Here is an 18,624-nt window from a genome sequence, read left to right as displayed (position 1 = left end):
ATGCTGCGCGAGACTCGACGACGCCTGCGTACTGGCGTGACGTCATTGGTGAACCGGGCAGTCCAACCGCCAGACACTCAGTCTCGCCTCGGCACTCGATCAGGTAATACGTATTCTCGAACGCTCCGCGTTCAGCTGAGTGCGTTCAATATATATATACAGTGTACATATACATATATAATAGCATACATTCACACACCACACACACACACACACATATACATATCGCAATTTAAAGTTGGAACCAAAGAATGGACAAGGACCTGTGAAGATTGGAGAGAAATAGTGAGAAAACTGTAAATCAAATTAAAAATTTTCATCGGGCCCCTCGAAGTGGGATTGGAACTTGGGAATCGGTGGACTTTGAGAGGTACAACACCAGTGCTGGCAGAGCGTTCCATTTACTATGTACTCTGTGGCCGAAGTAATTACTCCGAGAAAATGAGTTGCCCGGTTAAGATAATGTGTGGCAAGAGTTGGAGCGCAATGTCTGGATCTCGGAGGAGGATCAATTCGCTGGCTGAGGAGACTTACGTTTCCGGTAGTGTTGGTGCTAGTGCTAGTGGTGCTGGTGCTTACGCCAATTCCCAGATCTCGGTGGTCCAGGTATGCTCCCTGTCCTCCGAGACTTCCATTGGCACGGGGGATGCTCAGAGAGTAACACCGCCACGCCCTGTCAAGTCGATCGCTGCTAAAAAGGGCGAAGATACCACCAAACTGCTCAAATACATCGATGACAACGTCATCGGCAAGAACGGCACGTTCTTCGGACCCTACGGACGCAGGAAAGGTCAGCAATCGATAAGAATTAGTGTGGACCCTCTCGAACTTGCTCCTACTGCTTGGCCTCCCTCACCGGAAGTCCTCCACAGTTTAACCGCAGAAACCACAGATTTTATTCCACCTGCATTATAGATCTCATTGAATATCCCTGTCCACTTTGGACATTTCATAAAGCGAGATTTTCTCAACTTTCTTGAAAGACTCTAATTGGGATTATTGTGGGAATGAATGGGAGCTGACGAATGGGATTACAGTTGCCTGCTACGTAGTTTATCCTCTTTGATTTCTATACGACTCTAAGAACTGCTGCGACGAGGTTCTTTGAGGTTATTCTCGTTTGGCCAATGGGGAATTTTATCTCTCGCATTTTATTTCCTAGCTGATCAATTGGATCTGGGTGTGCGCACTTTCCTATCGGTGCTTCTCAACGTTCTGCGCCGGATTCGAATTCTCGCCCCCTCCCCCTCACCCTCTCCCCATTTTCGTCGTCCTTCTCTCTCCATCTATCTATCTCTTACTAATAGACTGAAAAACTTTCCTCCGTCCTTCCTAGAAGGTCTTTACCTACTGTCATTTTTTGCCACTGCATAGTACTGGTCAGACAGGTTTTTTCTTCTTCCGCAAAATGCAAAAGATCAAATCGCCATGGAGGACCGAATGTTTCTCAACCCCCCTCCCCTCCCACTTCCCCTCCATTTTCAGTCCAGCTGAGCTTCCGCTCCCCCGTTTCATGCTCCAGCTTCAAGTTTTCTTTTCGAACGAGAGGAGCTGACGTATTGCTGGTACCCGGTTGCAACATCTGATCATCACAATTGGTTGATTAGTTTAATGCAGCGTCAAACGATTCTCATAGATTATTCAGCCACTACGCAAACCCATATACTGAACTAGCTCCAATAATTAAATAACGTCAACCATAAATGATCTACTCATCCGTGCAGTCACTCTCATAATCAAAACAAATTTTTCACATCTCAGTTTTGTAAACAACATTAAACTCAATCAACGAGTATTATCCGTGCGACCCACAAAATCGTCTTCTGGTCCACGCACGTGCATCATTGGTTCGGAAGTTTCAAAGTTCGTCCTTGGACAAAACTTTTACCTGTTACCAGTGGCATCGTGCACGGTACTAGAGACCGCAGCTGGAGAACGAACGAGGCTTCCAGATGAATCCGAGAGCATCTCCAATGGTTCCGACCAAATTACGATTATTTGTCGACTTGGTCTCTGTAAATACACTATGACGTCACGCGTTTAATCACATTTAGAAGGAAAACCGGCTGCAGAGTGGCCGCGGCGCGTTCCTCGAGCATTGGTAAAAGCATTTTGGTCGTTTCGCCGAGCGTCAATGAGGGTCTCGAAAGACCCAACGCGCCATTCTCTCCTCGTCATCATTAAATCCGTGGCATGCGCGATAGGGACCATTCCAAATGGTCGCTTCGCTCTTCCTCGAGTGCAGTATAAACATGGCCAGGAAACAATTTTCGTCCATGCCCCACCGACTCGCTCTTCCTGATCGCGCGAATACCTTTTAACATTTATCATTCATTCTTCTTGTAGTTTTCATCAAATCCGTAGCACGTGTGCGAATAAGGTATACCATTCGACATGGTCCATTTTCCTCGAGAGTAGCATATAAACATGGCCAAAAAACATTTTTCTTTATACCACTGACTCTCTCTCTTCCTGCTCCCATGTATACATACTCACGACACTCGAGTATATTTTCATATTTATTATTCATTATTTTTTTTATATTTTTTACAAGATCGTAAAGAAGATCGGTGAGTCAGCGTTGCCGCGATGCCAAGGAAGAATCGCCGCTTTCGCCCAATAACCGACGGTCTTCCGATGATAACTTATATATATATATATACATATATATATATATATACATAAACTGTAGGCGTGTGACAGAAGCCTCGATCGCTGCACCGTAATCAAAACAACGCGCTTATGTAGAGAAAAATGAAACGCAACAAACAGTCGCGTATCGCATATAGTGGAAAGTTATCGTGATTATATCATAGCTCAGATAAGATGATGGAGGGGAACGGTATCATTTTGGGAATTGGAAAGTCAATGGTTTGCGGCCGACTTGGACCTCCTGATTCTTTGTCATTTTCACCGTTTGCATGGTTTTGAGAAATCGACGGGATTTTCGAAAATAGCTTCTTTCTATTCTTGGAATATTATGAATGGGGATTATGCGTATATAAACGTTTTATAAGAGGTGGACCGACCTCGGCGCGCGCGTGTCAACCGGCTGACATTTTTATATCCTCTGTCAAGGTCACTTTTTCAACCATTGCGCGTGTATGCCTATATATATATATATATATATATATATATATACATACATACATATACATTGTCATTAATTGGGTCCACGAGACGAATTCTCCATTGGCTTATCGACTGAAATATCACACAAGATACGGTCTCCTGGGGTTCCTGACCGATAAATGAGTCTCTTTATTGTCAGCTTTGTGTGCTGTTTTTTTTTTTTTTTTTTTTTGTGGACCCAGCGAAACTTCGCGTATTTTACCGAAAAACTAAAATCCGTCGTCGTCGATATTCGAGTCACGAATTATGTCTCACAATTTGGACTAATAAAAAAACAACCTCGCGCTTTTCTTTAGATAAAAATTTTGATAAAGTAGTCCAAGCACGAAACGATACAAAAATTCTTCGAGTATGCTTTCAGGTCGAAATGAAAGCTTAAATCCTAGCGGTGTTTTTTTCCGAATAAAAAAAGTTTCTAACGTTTCTCTGTTGCACGAGAAAGTGTGCCTAGACGATTTATTCAAGGCTTCGGGGCATCTGTGCAACTAGTGATAACGAAGTATGACCGAAAGCGATAGCAGCAATTTTATTACGCGTGCATCTTGATTATCATTGTGTACGCATGGTTCTCGTGGCCTCTTAAAGTCATCAACTGTAAACATTTTCACCGTTCGAGCTTGAGAAAGGTACAATTCGATCAAATTCCCTCGTTCACATTTTTTAATGAAAGAATGAAACTGAAAATTACAAGTTTCTCGATTACTACTCGTCGCTAGTGAAGTTATACGTATATTATATGTATATATATATAGATGCGTGACCTACTTCAACTCGCGTACATATACGCAAGCAACTCAATTCTAACACGATTGCTTTCAATTATTATTTCGCGCATTAGAATAACCTCTAAATTGCTGCATTCTGCAGGTAAAACTAACAAACCCATCGACCTGTGGCCGACTATTTTTTTTTATATAGTTTACTTGAGAGACACGCGAGGGTCGGTAAAGTCACTCCTGTTTATTCATCGACTCTTTGAAATTCTAGATAGGCGTCCGTCTACAGGCACTACGACAACGGAAGTAACGTTATGCTAATGGATTCATCTCATGGAAATTTTATCCTCTACCGATGTGTCAAGAGACTCGTGCAAGTTTCTCTCTCCCCCCCCCCCCTTGAGGCTACCACAAAAACAATCATAAATTAACGAAACACACATGCCTCGATCCATCCCAGTCCCTGATCGAAGGAATCCTTGTATACGGTTTCTCTCACAGGTTCTCCGAAAAACCTGAAGAATCCCAGTTTTATCTATAATTGAAACACACATCTGATTCACTCGACTCGTAAACACGAGTTGGGCATACAAATGAAACACTATGCACGATTTGCATGAATTAATCACACCAGCAAGCTCGAATCTGGCATAAATTTGAATGGTCAATTGCATGCAGAGCATCTTGCTTTTATTAAAAATATTAATTAATTTGAATGGCTGCACGAGCGTCGAATAATCCCACTGGTATTCATTCTTCAATTTTCTCTCTTTACAACGTTGTGTATCTGTGACTAAACACGCACACATGTATACGTGCTGTTCACGAATGTTCCAATCGACGATCCAAAGTTCGCTAGTCTGAAAGAGGCTGCTGATGTCATTGTGTACGAGTAATTAATAATTCAATTAGCATGAATGTATTGGGATATGACACGTGGGCGGAGTCTATATATATAGATAAATAAAAAAACGAATATGGCGCATGAAAGCCTAAGTGTCTAAATGTCTATTGAAATTACAGGAGGGTTATAATGATTTCGATGGAAAATATCTGTACAAACTTTTCTCCCAAATTCAAAAGTTTTAAGGTTTTCAATAATAAATTGCAATTTATTGAAAAATATCCATAAGAATCAATGTAAAACCCGGGCTTCCTCTGCTTTCATTTTTTACCGCTTGGACCGCTTCAACTATGTCAGATCCCAATATACAAGAGAATCTGGAAAAACGCTACATAGTGCATATATATATATATATATACTCGTAAATTGGATTCGAGTTGGAAGAGCAGTGAAAGAAAGTTGCTTATATATATATTACAGAAGCCACAGAGTGGTCGTCGAGACTCAGGTCCACCGCTGTACAATATAATAATTCACTTTCCTAAGAAATTTAAAGACGCCTTAGCTACGAGCATATCGCTCGCCTATTCACGGACCCCGCGTGCCAGCGGAACATACAACGTGCACGTGTTCCACATGTAATCTCTTGGAATAAAGATCTCGTTGATAGAATTACACATAGCACGCTCCAATAAAATCCACTCCAAGCCAAACGCCATCGTTTATCTTATTTTGTACATTTTACACGCTCTGCACTTGCGAAATTATTTATGGCCCATACCCCCTCCGAAACCCCATGTAGCCTATACACTTATAAATTGGACCGTTGCATATCGGATTCATCAAAATCACTCGCGCATCTTTTTTACTCGCATAATTACATCCGTCCGGCGACTATTTATTAGACACTTAATTCTTACGTCATTCGTTATTATTTCTGAGATTCTTTATCTCGCGTTTCATTATTCCTCGTTGGCATTGTCCGTGGATGGGTTTCTTTTGTTTGCTCGAGTAATTTAAAGATCCGTTGGTAAAGTGCAGCGTGTATGTGCGAGAGGATGGAGTGGAAAAAAATTATGTCATATTGGGGTCCCAGCGAGACGAGGTTCGTGGTGGCAGGCAGGTAGCTTGTTGCGTGAAAGGTGTCCCGTTATTTAGGACGAGAATTACGAAGACACGGGAGATACGTTCCTACGATGCCTTCGGGCAGATTCGGCTTTCCGCTCGCGCTTATAAGGTAAGGATCGTGTGACGAATTCGGCGCAGGGTTGGAGGTGCATGGGGAGGAGGAGGACACCGCAAGTCGAACCGGTAGAGAGGCTCCAGCGGATTATCGTTCGGCTCCTGAACAAAAGAAGCACCGTCCCGTCGTGCGTATACATATACACGTTTATTCACGGACGTGACTCAGAGTGCCGAGACGAGCGCGACACGAAGAAAAAAAGCTGCACCAAAAACCCTTTAAGACACACGCGCGATAAACCATTAAGCAGAACGGGACGCGTGGAGAGAGGCTTGCGCCTTGGGACAATTTTATTTATTATAATTTGTGCTGCTTCTGCAAATTACAAAATATAGTTTTTTAATCATCTTTTATGTATTGACTATATTCTATTGATTTTAGGAAAAGTAACATTTTTCCAAGGTACACAATGTTCTACAATACATAGTCGAATAATTGATCGACTTTCGTCATAAGCCGAATAAAACCAGATTTTTCTGAAACTGGTTAGTGTTATTACTGCCTCTGGAAATGTAATATAACATAAGTGGGGAATCACCGTTGATATTACAGAAGGATAGAAATATTTTCGTCCTTGTCAATTAATTATCTGCCAAAATCGATATGGCCGTGACCGTATCGAGCGAGTGATTTATTCGTCAATCGAGCAGATTTGCTGGTTGCGAGCGGTTTTATCCCTCGGGAGCTGGATCTGTCGTTAGATCGTGAAAATATTTCTTTATTCCCTCGAAACTTGGTCTTCGATCAACAAGACCGGCGCTATTTATCGCGACTAATGTGCGTCATATCACGCAAATGCATCCGCTAATTTCATTCGACTGGCAGGATATATGTATATAATGGTTGGAGCGATAGGATGAAAGAAGAAGGAAAATAAAAGATGAGAATATATATATATATATATTAGAGTAACCATTGAGCCGATCGGTCACTTTCTGCCGCAAAAGTCATAAATGTGTTGTGTGCTTTTTCTCTCTTCAATTGGCGATTAGGCTCGACAGGGTCGCATGGAAATTTCACAAATTGCCAAACGCGTTTGCTGAATTTTCTGACAAAAATATTTACGTGTTTTTAGAGCGATAACACTTTCGAGAGTTGGTAAACGCTTGGTTGAGCGAAGTTAACGAGTTGACAAGTGGATAGGTCGCGGTGCGTGTAAAAAATGACGCGACAAGTCAGCAGAATAACAGAAAAAACGTTATAGCTATGAGCCTAACGACGCAATTGATGCGAAACCCACTGGCATTGCAAAAACGGAAATTGAGCCTCCGGAAGATAACAAAAATTCCACGCTGAAAGCAAACGGACAAAAATATAATACATGCGTGTGTCGTAATTTAACGCAAAAAGTTTTATTAGAAAATTGCAAGATTTTTGCAAACCTTATAGGTAATAATTCTCAATGGAGAATAAAATTTGCATATATTGGAAAATTTTATTTAGCAAATATTTTTTATCCTGTACGTGTTCGGGTAGCAAATTTCAAGTTAATCGGTGCATGGAGATTTAGCGAATAGTCGGTGGCTGAGATTGGGCACGTGCTTTTTAAGATGAAGAGAGAGAGAGAGAGAGAGAGACGAACGTTCTAATCGATGCGTGATGAGACAGCTAGCTAGCGAAGATGAATTTAAATTGATGATCCAAGTAAAAGAATTTATCGATGATTAAAAAATGGTATAAGAAAAACGCGCTGGAAAATTAATTATTCGATAAAAACATAAAATTGAAGAAAAGTGAAAAATTTGCATCATCGGTGAAACGCATAAGCGAATCCAGGGCTCGGGAATGTTCGGTCCTTTCCGTGGGTATAGTATAGAGCCGGCCGGCCGGTTCTCGTGCGTTACGTAACTCGCTCGAAGCGCTACGTAAACGATACCCAAGCGGAAGCTACGTGGCTATCTGCGTTCCGCGCGGGGCCCAGGGGTGATTTCAAACTCCCCACTCACATGCAATTCTTCCATCTCAATACACACACACACACACACACAAATGTCACTTGGCAAGCAAATTCCACGATTCAGCAATATAAGGGTGGGCTGAAAATCTATCGATAAAAATACTGCACGTCCCTACGTCAACTGGAAGTTTTCCTCTTTTTGCCTCTATCGACTATTAGGTACGCGACTGAAACGAGCAGAAAACGTCGATTAACAGCGTCGTGGCATCCATGGAGGCTGTTTTACGATGCGGGGATAGTGCTTTCCATAAAAATATCGTCCCGTGCGGGTTACGCTTGGCCAACTCTGGCGTCCTTGGGACAAAAGACGATCGTGGGCGTGAAACGGTCTATACCTCAACCGTCCCCGATCCGCGCCCGGTGAATCTTCAATATATATATACACATAATATAAAATCCGGTCACGTGGCCAGCTTGACGCTCGCGAATTTCAGTTCCACCGTACCTAAATATATATGCAGTGCTGGGTTGATTAAATCTGGACGCGAGTGAAGTTGAAAATAAAACGCGTGCACGCACGGCCGTGACACACCGCAGGCACACTGTGCAGGTGCTGAGAGAAGCGTTGGATCTTCGAGGTTGCTCGTTTTTCGAATTTTATGCGGGGACGAAGGGGTTGAGGAATATGAGAGGCTGGGAGGTTGTTGTAGTTTTACGAGGAAGCTCGTCCGTGTGAACCAAGGCGACGAACAGTCTCAAGGTCACAGCGTGTATCGATCGTCATCCCCATGCTTGGCCCGGCAATATCTACGGTGCTCTCGCTCGTAAACGGTCTCTCGCCCCCCCACTTCTTCAGCTTCTCGCTGCGACTGCGTTTAGCCGTGTCATCCTCCTAGCCACCATTCCTCAGCTTCCTCTCATCAACGCGCGTGACTCTCCTCTTTAATTCCGCCTCGTGTACATCATACCCCTCGGTTATTGCCATCTGCACCCACCAATTTCCATCTTTGCCCTTCTTTTCCCCCACCTCTCAAAATTCACCAGCGATGCCCGCCTTAATTCTATCCAACGAGCATCGATACCCGATACACGCGTGCACTCACCCATTTTCCATACCCAATACTCAACTCGACAGTCGACACCCAATATTCGTTCTCACTTTTAATCGAACCTGCCTCGATATCTTGTTCCTATATTACAAAACTTTTAAACTTTGTTAATTTTATTGTTTTTTTCTTAGGTAATCAGGATTGTTTTGTCTTAATTTTTACACGTGGAATGATTATGTTTTATTGTCCAACTCTCTGGTTTTTTATTCTTTAAATTCAGAATTTATCGTTTCGAGTATCGAGAAAGGGACTGTCTCGCAGTTAACGCGAGTTCGGTTCCACGCGATGAAGATAGATTGCACGATCACGATTATAGCCCATTGTATCATCGTACATGCCAGCTGCAGTTGTTACAGCATCCTCAATTATCAGCGAATTATTCTCTTTCATAAGGCGAATTATCGGTATTTTTATCAAGTTTATTTCACGCAGCGGAAAAAATATTCCACGATTATTTTTGCAGGTCGAAAATTTTCCACGGGGTTCGAAGGAGATTTTTCCAGCATGATCTACCGAATATTGCAGAACGCATAGGGATATTTTCATAGAGGCAAAGCGCGGGAGCTATAAAACGTGGCGCGCATGATCGGCCTCGGGTGAAAGCTGACCGATAGGATCTGGCGAGAGAACACCGAACCGCAACCTCACCTATTCTCCATGCATTCTCTCTCTATTTTTCCATTCCTCCGCGTACTGCGCAAGGATCCAAAGAGTCGCTTATTTTCACCGCATTCCAACCCATTCTCAATTAAATAACAATAATATTCCAGAGTGCGATAGTTGATTTTCAAAGTGCCGCAAAAGCCACGTAGAATCTTCGCTGAAGCAGATGATAACTCGGTCTCGTTTTTCCATTCCAATCGCTCGAAAGGAAATTTGCCGGATTTGGGAAATGGGACGCAAAGTGGAAAGGCTGCAACGCGTCGTTGCGAGAGTAACTAGCGAGAGTCATTGAAATGACGCGTGCTCGGTTCCGCATGACCGATGCGGGGAGTTTCTATGCAAATGTGTTTACAAATCCTCACTGACGATCCACTTTGCGTACGCTATGTACACCGAGTGCTCTTCAGCGTCGCCGAAGACAATTTGCTACATTGGCGCCTCTCCTTCGTCGTGTCTCGATTATACACTCGCTCATCCGCCAAATTCTCAGATCGATTGTTTAGAAATTATATACGCATATATATATATATATATATATATATATATGTTATATAGTACAGCAGCTGTACTTCGATAAAGCCATTGTGTTTCTCTTCCGATCGAAACGCATCCAAAAACCACTTTTATACGAGAAATTTATCATATAGTAAAGGCTGAGAAGAACGTTGAATTTTAACCTCCCTTAATCTGCTTTCGACTTTGACATTATTTTCGAGAAGTTTTTGATTCACGATGATAATCTCGTATTTTGTTCACGCGGAGACTAATGTGTATATATAAATATACATATATATATATGGATAAGCGCGCGGAGAGCAAGGTACTGCAACGCGTCTTGGCTCGATATAATTATCGAAACGGATTTAAATAAATATTTATGTAAATATCTCTATATTGGGATCTCTGCGATAAAATCCGTTTACGGCATGTAAATACAGCCGTGTGTCGTGACACGTTTGTGGAGATAAAAATAACAAAGCTTATTATGCGAGGAGTTTGTTGACAATTTTAATCCGTGGTGGCAGCACTTGTATCTGGCGAGCAGAGCGTAAAATGGCGAATTGTTTCGCTTAATGGCATAAAAACAAAGCGGCAGTGTGCTAGAACGAGCTTTCCGCACCTTGCCCCGATTCCTGTCGCTATTTTCGTCAAAATTTCACGGCGCAGCTGTCGCAGTTTCAGTTTCGTAAATATAATCGCACGCTCGGTCTGGTCCCTGCGGCTGGCCAAGATGGCCGCTGATCGGTCTGGTAACGGTTAGAGGAGTAGCTGTGGCGCGTGTAAAAAAACAACCAAGTAGCCACACGCGAAAATATTTTGCGCCTTGCCATCGTCCGTGACCCAGAAATGTCCGTCTTGGTGAGTTTTGCTTCTCGGGGGACGTACAGGGTGGCTCTTTTATTGCGAGGCGAGTACACGGATCAGCCAATTAGAAGCAACGCGCATGCGCGGAGCTGATCGGACCGCGACTCTTCGCTCACGCACGTGTTCGTTGGACCGAACCTCGAGAGAGTCCGCTTTTGGCCCATCTTCCGCGAATCCTCGGTCAAAGATGGGCTTAAGTGGAACGACAAATTGACTTAGTTTCGTGGAACGCTCGAGTACGGCACGTACGTCACTTGTTTGTTAAATTTTTTCTATCCTCCTTCTATCCCCACTCCTCTTACCGGTTCCATCATCTCCTGATTCTTCAACAGCTCTCTCGCCCAATCGTCGGCCGAATTCCGTTTCCGTTCCAATTTCGCAAATCATTTGCAAGACAAGCATCGGTCGGGAAATGATATAGTCATTGATTAGAATCACTAATTATCATTGCGTCGAGTTTTCCGACTATAGTACAACCGTCGCACGCCGGGTTAACAGTTCACTCTCGTTGCTTTAATTCTCCCGGATGCTATTTTCTCTCCAGACCTTATAATACGTCACGACATAAATTTTTTAGTTTTCCATTTTCCTTTCAACGTCCTATCCAGCCGTGCGTCCCTCGCGTGTTGCGTGATGCGCTACTGCTGGACGCTTTTCCCGACTGCGCGGACCTCGATCACGCCTCGGTTTATTCCGCACATCGACTCTATAATATAACTTAGTAATACGTACAGCGTTCGTGAAAGAAAACCTGGAATTTGTGGAAAAATGGCAGACAGCCAGTAGAAAAACTTACCAGACATTTTTCCATAAAGTTTCTTCGCGAGCCAAAAATAACTCGCCCGGCTCTATCAATGAAATAGGTCATCGTAGTATATTTCACGCGGTTTATCGAAAAATAGAATGTCGGATCTCAAACCGTACGTACAGCAAATCGTCTTCCAAAACACATAAATTGTTCGTTCAACGAAAACTACGAGGGAGGAGATGATAAATCGTCAGGTGCAGGTATTATAAATATCGACTTTGCGTTGGATCTTATTCCTTGTCGAATTTTCTTCGGGTTGAAAAGGCGTGCAAGTATAATTGATATAAAGTTGATTTTATGAACCAAAATGGGTGGATAAGAAAAGGCGATGGTTGCGGTTGGCTGCTATCGGAGGTCGTCCATTTGGAATCCCGACCAATGAGCTATATAATAAAATCTCGTGCAGCAGAGAAATATAGGGTGCCACGTTTAATTATATGCGCATCAGCATCGAACGTGCAACGATCATGGACTTTCACGATCCACCCGAACGAAGCGCCACACACTTTCGAGCATTATTATTATTAATTAAACTTGTCCTGAAAAAATCCATAATCCATTAAACCTCGCGTATCTCTCCTCTATACTATATATATATAGAGCGAAATTAATCAATTTTTCAATTCGAGTCGATTATTCCTTTCGTCCTCAAAGCTTATTCGACTCTTAATAATAGTTCCGAACCTTTGCATATTTTCTCCTTGATACTGCTGGTTGCAGGATAATTGCATAGCGGGACTTTAGCAGGAATTTTCTTGCACGCATTTCGTAATCGCTGGGAATGTGCGTTACGCGTGAAAGTGAAATATGAACTTTTGCTTATCGCAGAGCCAAGATTATTCGTTAAATTGTATCGGATCAATCTCTGTTATTCTTTTTTCGGAATTTTTTTAGTACTTTGCAGTCGCAATACCAGGATTTTCTCCCGTTCATCATTATCCATATAGTCATAGTTCTAGGTATATAGCGTGACTGCCCGTTTTGGAATAGCTTCCGGCTGTGGTTATACGGTTGTCGAGAGGAGTGACAATTTCTTACCGGCGGCTCTACGATATATATATATAGGTTATAAACCGATTTGAGTTACGCAAGCGCGTTAAAACTGAAAAATCGCATGACTTTGGTGTATATATTATATACAGCATTCCCTCGAGGGAACTGGCTAATCTTAAATAAAAAGCAATGAAGTTTAGCAACAACAACGCGCAATTATCCCTTATTGATATTCCGAGCGAAAGGAGCAGAATTTAAAAATAAAATCCCGTTATTTTTATATAGCTGTAATGCTTTCTTTGTTACTGTGATTAATTACCACGTGGAAATTAATAATTGAGAATTTTTTACATGCACTATTGATTTTCAAGTTCATACAAGTGTGTGTATGTATATAGGCCATTGGTGAAATTGTGGACGATCGAAAAACTGTATCACGTGTATATACGTGTAAGATCGTGGATTGTTTTTCATGGTGAAAAAGAGAGAGTGAGAAAAATATTTATCCGATTGTACTCTGTGTCTCCCTCGACTTCGCAACGGGCATCGACCCGCCGAGGTTGGCGAGTTTATTTCGGTCCCGCCGCTGCTGCTTTCATCTAGCTATCCCTTTTCCTCTCTCTCTTTGTACAGTTTCGATTCTCCACTTTCCGGTCGCTCTTCCGGATTGCACGACTCCAACCTATATACTGCACCGTCCTCTTTACCAATCCCTAAGGGCTCGTGTCACATTGCAAGAACAATGTCCTGGACACCTGCCAACTTTCAGTGTATACGTGTGTGTGTGTGTGTGTGTAGCTCGTACGTATTTCTCATTATTGCAAAATCCCCGAAATTGCATGAAAACGGTCTTGAAGCTTTCTCACTTTTACGGTGACTTTCGCCTTATCCCCGGGCCTGCTTTGGGATTCTAAGAATTTTTTTTAAAATTCTGCTGTGTTGATTGTCTATTTTTCACGAGATTTTCTCATCCCCCACGGATAGTCGTTTGCTGGTGAATTTTACGCTGCCGTGAAGATCGCTCGTAATCCTCTCGCGTCACTCCTCGGAAGAGAGCAGAGCGCCTACCGTAATCTGCTCACGTAAACAGTGCGCGCGCGTGCTCTCCTTTTATTTCCTCTCGCTCAAGCTGGGCAAACAGAATTCACTTGGCATCGACGAACTTTGGACGAGCATCGTTCCTATCTCGATTCTACGAACGGCGTTGCTAAATAGAAACAGTCGAATATTTACAGACGGACCAATTAGAAGCCTCCAGTTATCCACTCGGTCGAGACTCGAGACACTTTTGCAGCTTTTCCTCGTGAAGCGAAATTTCCTTCTCTCCTCGTTACTCTAATCGATTTTTAACGACGTTGACTGTCCGTTTTTTTTTTATTTAACGCCATTCGAGAAAATTGTGTCGAACGTCTGACGACTGTCCCGTAAAAGACGTGACTCGTAAAGAAAGTGGGATGTCTCGAGGGAGGAGAGGAGAGGAGTGGAGGGGGAGGGGGAGGGGGGCTCTTAAAATCCTCGACATTTTCAGGTTGCTCGTCGATTCTCGCGGGAGGATCGCGACCGACGTGTGACGTCTCTTCCTTTTTTACATGGCTACAAAAGAAAGAAGAAACGGTCGTCGATCCTCGATACAAAGCCTCGGGAATAGCTGCTCTTCGGTGACTCACGTGTGCAAACTCGTCGATAAAACAAATCCTCGTATTCTTGCTACACAGCCCCTTGTAAAATTTTCGCACACTGATATAACTGGAGAATAAAGTGGTTTGATAAAAAAATGTCAAGTTCTTTCGCAAATATTTCCATTTAAAATCACACGTAGATGCGAATGTTACCGAAATAGTGTGTGGGATTATACGTATACCCTGGATGCACGTAAATTTCAAAAGGAAATATCTAGCGAATGATTGGGGATTAAATGACAAATTAATATAGTGTTTTGGAAAACTCTTGAGATAAACTGTAAGAATTTGCAGAATAAAAAAATATATCGGTCTGTATAGAAAAGAGCCCGAAGACAGCTTCGTACATCCTCTATGGGGTAGACAAAGTTAATTTTCTAAAACTATAGGAAATAGATTATAATTTACCACAACTTTGTTCAGAAACAATTAGCTCTCCACTTATTTTAATCCTCCTGAATTTTTCCAACACCTTGCATACTATCATACTTGAACCATATATGTCAATACTGTATATCCCCGACCGAGCTCACAAACTTTACACATACGTGCGAAGAGAAACACAAAGCGATTCTCTCGAAAACCGACAACACTTCTCTTCACGCTTCTCTCTGATTCATCTCTCCTTTATTATATTTTCTTTCATTGCATACGTGCCTTTGATTTCGCAAACAAAGGAACTCTTGCCATGCAATCTCTGCAATGTACTAACAATAATAAACTTCTCTCTCGGTGAGAGTACGAAAAAGTCTGGCGAGCTAAGAATCACGACGAGAGTTGAAAATCATCGCGAGACTTTCGCTGCTCCCTGAACTTGAAGCGTTGCGATCGCTCGGATAGTATTGGGACCGTGTACACCAACACAGTGACATTAAAGTGAGAATGTTCTGCTGTGTAAAATACATGCATATATACATAAACATATAGGAAAGGCAAAGCGAAGAAACTGGAAGGATGAACGCACGAGAAAACGCTGTTGGTAGAAAAATCTTCGCATCGCTTTTCGTTGTACACGCGCGATCGCATCTCTTCGCTGGTACATCGTCCAAGACGTTTCGCACACGTGTCCGAAGGATGATCACACGACGATTAGCGAAGCGCGTTTAATTTGCATCTCGCGCCTTTCGCACGTGGAAGAAAGAGTCGACGGAGTTTTCAAAGCGAATGACAAGAATTTTCCTCGTAGTCGCGGCCGATCATGAGCGGCGGCGAGTCTGACGTGTCTTCAGGTTCGAGTGTTGAGCGCGCGCGCGCGCGCGCGAGGGTCGATCGAGGATCGTGGCAATTTGATTGCGGGACACGAGCGAGTAGAAAGCGAACGCTGCGGCGTTTCCGGCTCTCTATATAGTATAGCGATCGAGTCTCTTAGCGAGCGACGTCGACACACGCGGTCGAAGTCTGGGAAAGAAAAGGCGCGGCCGGGCCGATGCCCAGTGGAAAAGGAAGGTGCGCGCTATACGTATTACATACGCGCTCGTGGCTGCTGCTGCAAGTAAAAGCATACCGTACATATGTACTTACCAGAGCCAGCCGCATGCATGCAGCTACTCTGCAAGGCGCGCATTAACGGTCACGGCGCGTCCCGTCGCGACGCGTCACGACGCGCGCCACTTTAATAGATTAGTCAGACAACTGCGAATGCGCTCCTCGATCTCCGCAGCTCTATAATATCAACTCGCGAGTATCACCTCTCAGCATCTACCACTCGACTTTCAATTCCCGCATCAATCGATCCTCCAGCACCGAGCGCGATAAAACGCGCATACGATTATACTATCAAATTGAATTTTACCGGTGATCTCATCAACGATGATCCAATCATCACTGCAGCCGAGCAAGTGGTAAATAAAACTTTCTATATAGCGTTTATTTTAAAGCGACTCTGTAATGTAAAGAAATTTGCGCAATTTTAACCAATCTTTCGAGGGAATTGTCGTGCAAGAGTGGAAAAGTGTTCAGCTTGGAATATCGCGCGGAGGAGAAACTCGATGGTAATGAGTATGAATAATTTCTGTTAGATGCATATACATATCGAATTTGCTAGATGAGTTTGATTATCGTTGCGATGTGGGAGAAACGCGCTGATGTTTCTTCTCGGCTCCCCCCGCTCGGCCTATGCACTAGCTCTTCCGGCCAACGTTGGTACAGTGAATGAGTAAATAGACAAGGCGCGACGGATGAATGGAGGCTATACGGATGTGCATCCGAGCAGTTGCGTAGAAACGCACGTGAAAGTGTTATGTGAGAGGGATAAACTTCCTCTTGGTAGTTTGCCATTGTCTTCCGATATTTACTCTCTTCTCATTGTATAATCGCTCTTATACCACAGCTATAGTGTTTCATTTACACCATGAGGAAACATAATATATATGAATGCAGGAAAGAGTGGGGGAAGAGAGAGAGGAGCAACAGATGGGGAGAATGCAGAATCTCGTAGCTGAATATTTTTCGCACGATGGAATAAACAAATTATTCATGCGCTGGCTTATTCGTATATATATATATATATATATATATATATCATTAACAATGATACACCGTTGGACGCGATTGCAAAGCTGATGTTGACGAGTTTATTTCTTTTTCGAGTAAATATACAAGTATAACCCTAGGCAGTTTTGTTGCAGAGATTATCGAGGCGAGAGAACAAACAAGTTATTTGTGCGTGGGGAGAGAAGAGGCTGATAGACTAAATGTTAAGTGGATTATCGCTGGTATCCTGGATCAATAAGTTATCTTTGATTTCCCTCCATTATTTATTACGATAAACGTTTCTCCATCCATTTTCCTAAATCGATAATTTCATTTCCTGATTAAGCCAACTGTAATAAAGACTCGCTGGGCTCGTCCGTGCATAAATGTCTCTTTCTACTTTTACCCCTCGCTTCGATACTATACACATCAAGAGACACGGTAGTGTCTCGACGGCAAGTACAGAAAAAAGTAGATAATGACATGTATATACGGCCGTCGAGGCACTACTCTCTTATACAGCAAGTTTGGCTGTCCTAATTTTCAAACCGATTTTTCTTTGTGAATAATCCACTATCATGATTTAAGCAAAGCTTTTCTTAAAATGGTTTTGAACGAGCTTTCATTTGAGCCCATAAACATTAAAATCGGTTCACGCAATTCAGAGATCTCATACTCTGTTAGCTATATATATGCCGAAGTTGAAATTCTTCTCCTTCCTTTCTGTATGTCTCGGGCTGATCTGTATGTCTCGGGCTGAAGTTGACCGCTTGTGTATGTCTCGGGCTGAAGTTGGCCGCTAAGGAAAGTGACGTCATTTTCACATCGCTTCCAACAAACTATACTCAACGACGAAACTATAGTTGTGAACTTGCAAATAAATCGATGTAGTCGATATAACTAATCCGGCGACTTGTTAACTGTCAATAGTAATATAAGGTTATGTATATTTAATGCAGTGAGAATGTTCGTTATTATGTTAGTGAATGAGTTTAATTTTTAAAATGACAAATATATTCGAACAATAATGACATAAGGAGTTGATAATTATTAGATAAGTATAACATTGTATTTTATAATACAGGATGTTAGTATACTTTGTGGTACTTTGTGAAATTTCTTTTTCAGATAAATTAAGATAGAATATTTCTATTTGAATTGTTGAGGATAGAGCTGACTGGATGAAGTAAAATTAATATTTACATATTTTCAACACTGTGCGAAGAAGATGTATACTTTCATCATTTATGTGCATCAGTGATTATCAGGAGCATATTAATTGCAAGAAACTGTTAAGGTATTTGAAAATCATATGCTAAACTTCCAGGGTTTGAAATCATTAACAAAATGCATGTTTAACTGTTTTTTCTTTAAACTGATGTGGAATTTAACTGTCCGATAAGTTATATCATACATACAAACAATTATCCAGGAGACAATAAAACTTTCTTATTACTACGATTAAAGAAAAGTAGATGAATATTTGCTAATCGTTACTTAATTTTCAATTATAATATAAAAAAAGTATTAAAACCATATATTTATCTACGCTTTCCTAATCAGAGTAGAAAGAAATTATTATTATCTGCAAAAAAATTATTTAATTTCTTGTAAGTATAACATTGAGTTTTATAATATAATATGTAATATATTTTTTGGAACTTAGTGAGATTTTATTTCAGATTGAATTATAATAACGTGTT

The 18,624-nt window shown here is 42.0% G+C and overlaps 1 protein-coding gene across 1 annotated transcript in view; it reads left to right on the top strand.

Annotated features, from left to right (window-relative positions):
* The first annotated feature begins 95 nt into the window (after nt 1–95).
* The window catches only part of LOC136777179 (uncharacterized), a 44,696-nt gene continuing 26,167 nt past the window's right edge, over nt 96–18,624 (top strand). The window contains exon 1 of the mRNA XM_066733271.1: nt 96–790. Coding sequence (XP_066589368.1) covers nt 442–790 — 349 coding nt within the window. The 5' untranslated portion in view covers nt 96–441. The remainder of the gene's footprint in view (nt 791–18,624) is intronic.

The sequence above is a fragment of the Prorops nasuta genome, unplaced genomic scaffold, assembly GCF_024137725.1.
Source record: "Prorops nasuta isolate Cenicafe-Biocafe unplaced genomic scaffold, Cenicafe_Pnas_1.2 PNAS00002, whole genome shotgun sequence".
NCBI classification, from domain to species: Eukaryota; Metazoa; Arthropoda; class Insecta; order Hymenoptera; family Bethylidae; genus Prorops; species Prorops nasuta.
This window is presented reverse-complemented; position numbering and strand designations above follow the sequence as displayed.